This window comes from Aphelocoma coerulescens, chromosome 1 (genome assembly GCF_041296385.1).
Source record: "Aphelocoma coerulescens isolate FSJ_1873_10779 chromosome 1, UR_Acoe_1.0, whole genome shotgun sequence".
Lineage (NCBI taxonomy): Eukaryota > Metazoa > Chordata > Aves > Passeriformes > Corvidae > Aphelocoma > Aphelocoma coerulescens.
In genome coordinates, this window is record NC_091013.1 from 39,997,590 (window position 1) to 40,004,455 (window position 6,866).

Genomic DNA, 6,866 nt, shown 5'->3' on the forward strand with positions numbered 1-6,866 from the left:
CGCTGCGCCGGCGGCCTGAAAGGGAGCCAATCGCGCGGCCCCGGCCGCTGCCAATCATCGCCATCCGTCCAATCCCTCCGGCGCGGTGTCCGAGCCGTATTCCCCAGCGCGCCGCCGGAGTGTGGTGAGGGCTCTGCCAATCGCGGGCGGGCAGAGCGGGGCCAGGGATGCGCGGGGCTCGGAGCGCAGACAAAAGAAGTTAAAGAGCCGCTTAATATATACATGTTTTTGAAGGCGGGTAAAGGGAAAAAAATAACAACAGCGAGCGTAGATGGGCTTGGCTGTGTCGTTATGGAGCCCCCTTTGAGCAAGAGGAACCCGACACTGAGATTAGCGGATTTGGCAGCGGCTCAGCCCCATCCTCACCAGAACATGACAGGCTTCCCGGGGCTGGGGAACCACCACGTCCACCCCCACCACGCGGCCCACCTCCACCCCGGGGACGCGGGCGGCGACCCCGGCGGCGCCCTCACGCCGCTCGGACCCGAGCACATGGCGCAGCCCGCCGCCCTCAAGCTCACGCCCGAGGCGCTCACCGCCGCCGCCGCCGCCTTCGCCGCGCCCGCCGCCACCACCACCGCCGCCGCCGCCGCCACCGCCGCCGCTGCCACCACCGCTGCCGCCTACGCGCCGCCCGCCGCCGCCCTCCCGGGATACCCGTCGGGGGGGGCGGCGGGCCGGGACTTCCTCCTGCGGCGGGAGCTGCCCGCCACCGCCGCCGCCGTGCACGGGGCGCTGGGCGAGCAGCACCCGCCCGCCAGCTCCCCCCACCTTCCGCACCCGCCACCTCACGGCGTCTTCATCTCGGCCGCCGGCACCTACGGCGCGACCGACGGGGCGCACGCCGCCTTCCCGCCGCCGCCGCCCGGCGAGCAGGGCGCGCCCGCCGGCCGCCACCCGCCGCTGAACGGGCAGATGCGCCTGGGGCTGGCGGCCGCCGCCGGGGAGCTCTACGGGCGCGCCGAGGCGCACTACGGGGCCGCCGCCGCCTCCTCCTCCTCGGCTTTGCAAGGCTACGGCTCCGTCAACCTCAACCTGGCGGCGGCCGGCCACGGGCACCCGCACCACCCCCATCCCCACCACCACCATCATCACCACCATCACCACCATGCCCACGTCGGGGCCGCGGCGGCGGCTGGGGCCTTCCTCCGGTACATGCGACAGCCCATCAAGCAAGAGCTGATCTGTAAGTGGATCGACCGGGAGCCGCCTCCTCCACCTCCGCCGCCGCCATCGGGCGGTAGGAAGCCTTGCTCCAAAACTTTCAGCACGATGCAGGAGCTGGTGAGCCATGTCACCGTGGAGCACGTCGGTGGGCCCGAGCAGAGCAGCCACGTGTGCTACTGGGAGGAGTGTCCCCGCGAAGGCAAACCCTTCAAAGCGAAATACAAACTCATCAACCACATCCGAGTGCACACGGGAGAGAAACCCTTCCCTTGCCCCTTCCCCGGCTGCGGGAAGGTCTTCGCTCGCTCCGAAAACCTCAAGATCCACAAGCGGACTCATACAGGTGGGTTGTTTCCCCCCCCCCCAAGGGTTTCCTTCTTTTTTTTTTCTTTTTTTCCATTTCCTCCTCTTTTCCTCCTCTCCTACGCACCGCCGGACATGTGACTTTATCATGAATAAGTAATTCGGCAGCACACGGGCCACGCACACACAGCTACGTACACGCACCCGGCCCCTCTGCCCTGCACACACGTGTCCCGTCCCCCCCCTCCAACCCCCCCTCATCTTGGGCAGCTCCCTCCCCACCCCCACCCCCTCTGCTACCCACCTCCCCACATCCCGGCGCCACCGGATAAATACACCGATTAATAAATAACGCAGAGCCGGGGGAAGATGAGCAGCAGCCCCTGCGGAAGAGCGAGGAGAGGATGAGCGCCCGCCCGTCCCTACTCCCGCCGCCCTTGTCCGGGGCGCCCTGGGGGTCTCACCCCGCGTCTGGGAAGCGCTGCGCTTTGCCACTTCCCCCCGCCACGCCGAAGGACGGCGGTTCTGCTTTTCCTGCCGCTTCTGTCGGCGGGGACGGAGCCGGGCGGGTGACGCTTGGCCCGACGGAGATGGGGCCGCGGGGGCTCTTGGGGGCGCAGTTCCCCTGCGCTGCGGGCGGCGGTGGCGGTGCTCGGGTCTGCCGGTACTACCGGACTATCGGGCTGCCCCTGTGACCGGCGCTCCTGGGGCTACCCGCGTTCCGAGACTGTCCCTACTACCGGGACCAACGATGCTGCCGGGTGTACCCCCCCGCCTGGGCTACCGATATTGCGGAACTACCGGGGATGCTGAGAGCACTGCCGGGGCTGCCCGTACTGACGCCGGTCCCGAGGCTGCTGGTGCTGCCTTGGCTGCTCCCGCCTGCGGCAGTACCGCGGAGTCGGAGAGCAGGGAGCGAGGCAGGGGAAGGCTCTCACCGGAGGACGCTTCCCTCTCTTTGTGGATCTGAGGAGGAAACTTCAAAGTCGCCCCGACTGCTCGGCGGGGTACGGGAGGAGGGAGCGGCACCGGGAAATGCCCCGGGGGACAGGCGGGGACCCCTGGAAGGGCTTGGAGTGTGTTTGAGCCCTTGAGTATTTCCTTTATCTTTTACTTGTTTTTTTTTTTCTTTTCTTTTGTTGTTGTTGTTGTTGTTTCTTTTTTTTTTTTTTTTTTTTTTTTTTTTTGGTTGGTTTGGGTTTTTCCCCCACTTTCTCCTCATTCCTCGCCACTCCTGAAATACGCATTTCTATCGGGGTGTAAAACTCTGCCGAAAACGAACGAAGCCGGGATTTATAGTGGCAGACAAATATTATTCCTTGGAGGATACTTAAGGAAGTGGAGTTGCCGTAATTGCTTTCTTGATTTATTGTGTGCTGCTCGGGAAGAGAAAAGCGGCGACCGTACAACGTGTTGTTCCGATGTAAAACCAAATGGCCCATGGCTGAAAGGATTATAGATTTTTATCTCCAGAATATGTCAGGCATGAGCCCATATGTAGCAGCGGAGCCCTGAGGGTGCCCAGTGCTCTACACCCTGAGCCGGGGATGGTGGGGGGGGGGAATTTCTCCGGGGGGGAGGGGGGGCGGAAGGTCTGACACTTTTTGTTGTTGTTGTTGTTGTTGTTGTTGTTGTGTTAATGACACCGCGGAGTGAGTTAGCTGGAGGCCCGTGGTTTTGTCATCTACAGCCTTCTTCACCTGCCTTGGCTTGAAAAACAAAACTTCACCGCGGACTTCTCTGGGCTCCTCAACTCCTTACCCATCTCAGCTGCAAGGTGCAGGCGGGAGGGAGGTGGGAAGGAGTCCGGGAGAAGCTTACGAGGAGGCAGAGAGATTCAGCGGGAAAAAGAGCCCCACCAAAACCCAAATACGGATCAGGCACAGTTTGCAGCTCTAAGATGAGGTCGAGCATTGCCCCGAGGCAATTCGTGGGACGTGGCTTCTTGCAAGGGATATTTGGAGAAATTTTCAGCCTGGGGCTACCCGTAGTCCTCGGGAGGGTGTCCGTGCGTGAGCCCACAGGGAAAGGCTGTATCCACGCAGAAGGGGTCGTTGCAACAAAGCAGCCCTCGGGGGTCGGGGTGGGGGGCAATAGCCCACCTCGAATGACAGGTCGGCCCATGGGAGGACAAAGGGGATAGGAGTCTTTCCCTACTCATTCCCTCACCACGCACTTGAGTGAACAAGGGATCCCAAACTTTCTGCTCCTTCCTATTGGATTAATTACTGTAATTTTGCCGCCTCAGATTTAATTTAGTCATGTGTAGCCTGGGAGGAGGGGAGATTTGCAAACTATTCGTTTATTATGGGCATTTGGCATGAGGGGGTGGGGGTGTGTGTGCGTGTGTGTGTGGAATAATAACACCGTAATTGTATCATTAGGCGATTTTGCGTGTTTCTGGTAATCCTGCAAGAAGAAGAGTATTTCAATAACTCAGGAGGCATTTGTTGTTTGGGGTTTTCCTTTTTTCCCCCCTTTTTCTTTTTTTCCTTTTTCCTCAACAGCATCACCCCGGGGGCTGCATACCACTCTCTGCAGCTACTGCTCCATTTTGGGGACAAATCACTGTTCGTTCCCACACCGGGTGCATTCTAGCGGGAATAGGGACCCCATCCCTCCCGCAATTTTGCTGTCCCCTCGCCAAAGACGATGTTCAGGACGGTCAGGCTTCCTTCCAATGATTCCCAGACCCTCCAAAAAAAGTGACCCCAAGCCCCATCTGTGCCCCTCCCCGCCCCCGGCACTGCTACTGCCGGGAGGAGTTAGGGGACGACGCCCGGCATCTCGCCCCCTTCCGTGGGTTGAAACCACCTACAAATGGTTAAACTCTGACGTGATGCCCTCGTCAGCATAACGGGGACACACCGGGACCTTCCCCGCTCCTGGATTTATGGGGAATTTTATCTTCGCGATCTGGAGTCTGGCGAGGGTGTCCGCGCGTGAACCCAAGTGGAAAGACACTTCCCTAAAATCCCGACAGAGTGGACGAGGTTTGGTCCAGCTGGTTGGAGCATTTCTCAGGGGGCTGCGCTTCGGGCTCTGCGGGCTCTGCAGGTCACGGCCAGCAACAGAATGTGTGAACCTTCATTCTTGGGGTAACACAGGTAGAAACTGCCCCAAACCTCCAGTAGATTCGCTTTGTTTTCCCGGAAGAAATAAGAGTAATTAATGAACAAACGAAGTGACCAGAAACTTGTCTCGGGGGCATGCAGAGGTTTTCATGAACTTAAACCCCACGAGGCACAATTTTAATTTTAATTTTTTTCTCCCCCCACTTTTTTTTTTTTTTAAAGATAAACTTGCACTTTCTTGTGCTACCACTTTGGTGGTGGGGAGCCGATTTTAATTGAACAAATTGATGCATAAATAGGCTATGGAGGTGTATGTTTCTATAGTAACAGCCAAGAAATTGCTTCTAAAAATAAAAATAATTTTCTAATTTCCATTATTATTTTGTTAAATAATACACGCGATACAATCTTGCAAACAGGAGCAGTAAAAATTGCTTGGCAATAAGGAGAAAATGTCCACCGAGAGAGCTGCTGGGTTGTTATTTCTGAGCCCTCAGAGCAAAACAGATCTGAAAATATGCATCAGCCGTGTCTAAACCGACTCAAGGGTCGCAATAGTCATGACGAAGATTATCAGTGCAGGTCCGCCTGTGCTGGACTCACGTGTAGAATGATAGAGGAAGAAAAACTTGCTGTAAGAAGCTTCAGTACAGGGATCTGGCACTTTTTCCTTTTTCCTCTGGTGTCTCAGTAATAGGCATTTGCCCAGCCTTATTCGGGAACTATGGGGAAGGGTCGGTCCGGGAACTATGGGGAAGGCCACGGCTATACGTACCAGAACATATGTATTCCAGGGTATGCTACATGAGACGAGAGTGCATGAGAAGGGTACGCCAGGCTAACCGCCCCGGGCTGATTTTCACAACCCCTTTAACTGTTAAGTAATGTGTAAAAACTCTTAAAGTAGATCATCCGCACACATTCAGACCCAAACTTGCCCAGGGTAACCAGCTACGGTAACAGCAGTCTGCTGCCCTCGTCTCCGGTGTCTGGGTTGGTCCCCGCAGCTTGCAGGTTCCCAGTCCGGGCTGCGGGGTGCTCCCTCTTTGTATCGGGATGCTTAAACAGGTGTTACTTTTATTTCCCCCAAACTAATTATTCCCCCAGCGCAGTGCCCACTGGGAAAGGATTACGCAGGAGATGTGCCAGGCGAGCCGGGCTGCCGGCAAACGCCAGCCCTCGCAGGCAAAGGCATTGAGAGGTTTTGTTTGGGCTCGGTCATTAGAGCGGTAATGAAGGTTTTTCGTGTGCGAGGGGAGCGCCGCAGAGGGCAAACAAGGCCGAGGGGGCCCTGCCGCCGCCAGCCCGGGACTCCGGGCCTGAGGGCTGCCAGCGACGTGTGACAGGCAGCAAAACACGGGGAAAAAGGCGGAAACCTCGGGCATGTCACGACTGTCGTGAAGGGGGAGGAAAAAAAGGGAAAGGGGAAGAAAAGGAGGGAAGGGGAAGCTTTACCCTTGCCGGTCACCCCCGGAGGCCGCGCTGCGGAGGGGCTGCGATGCGGCGGGCGGGCTGCGGGCAGGGCCGGGCCCCCGCCGGTAACGGTGCTGTTGCTGTGTCCCCGCAGGGGAGAAGCCCTTCAAGTGCGAGTTCGACGGCTGCGAGAGGAAGTTCGCCAACAGCAGCGACCGCAAGAAGCATTCCCACGTCCACACCTCGGACAAGCCCTACTACTGCAAGATCCGCGGCTGCGACAAGTCCTACACCCACCCCAGCTCCCTGCGGAAGCACATGAAGATCCACTGCAAGTCCCCGCCGCCCTCCCCGCCGCCAGGCTCCCAGGGCTACGCGGCGGCGGGGCCCCCCGACGGCCCGCTGCCCCCCGAGGCCGACCCGGCCGCCGAGCCGCCCCGCGGCCGCGCCGCCGCCCTCTCCCCGCCGGTCACCAACCTCAGCGAGTGGTACGTCTGCCAGGCCGGGGGGGCTCCCCGCCGGCCCCGCACCCCCTCCAGCCGCGACACCTCCCCGGCATCCGAGGAGGACGAGCCCCACAGGACCTCGGGAGGCAGAACTGCTCCCTAGGGCCGTGCCGAGCCATGCCAAGCTGCCGGTGGCCCCGGCCGCACTGCACTGGCCCGGGCCGCAGCGGCAGCCACCTGGCACGGGGGGCTGCCGTGGAAGTGCCATCAGGTTTTACTCGCGCTATTTATTCCATATAGGAAACCCTATGGTGTTTGTACGGTAACTAATTTAATTAAAGAGACTCGGACCTTTTTTTTTTTTTTTTTTTTTTTTTTTTTTTTTTGTAAGAAAAAGCATTAATAACGCCAGGCTGGGCCGTCCCAGTCACCCAAGCCGCACAATTTTGCAGGGGGACGGTGC

The 6,866-nt window shown here is 59.1% G+C and overlaps 1 protein-coding gene across 1 annotated transcript; it reads left to right on the top strand.

The window, feature by feature from the left end:
- Positions 1-222: 222 nt before the first annotated feature.
- On the top strand, positions 223-6,566 carry ZIC5 (Zic family member 5). The gene is given in 4 exon segments (XM_069029400.1): positions 223-566; positions 568-625; positions 628-1,510; positions 6,112-6,566. Coding segments are annotated over 4 exon segments (1,740 nt in total).
- Positions 6,567-6,866: the final 300 nt, after the last annotated feature.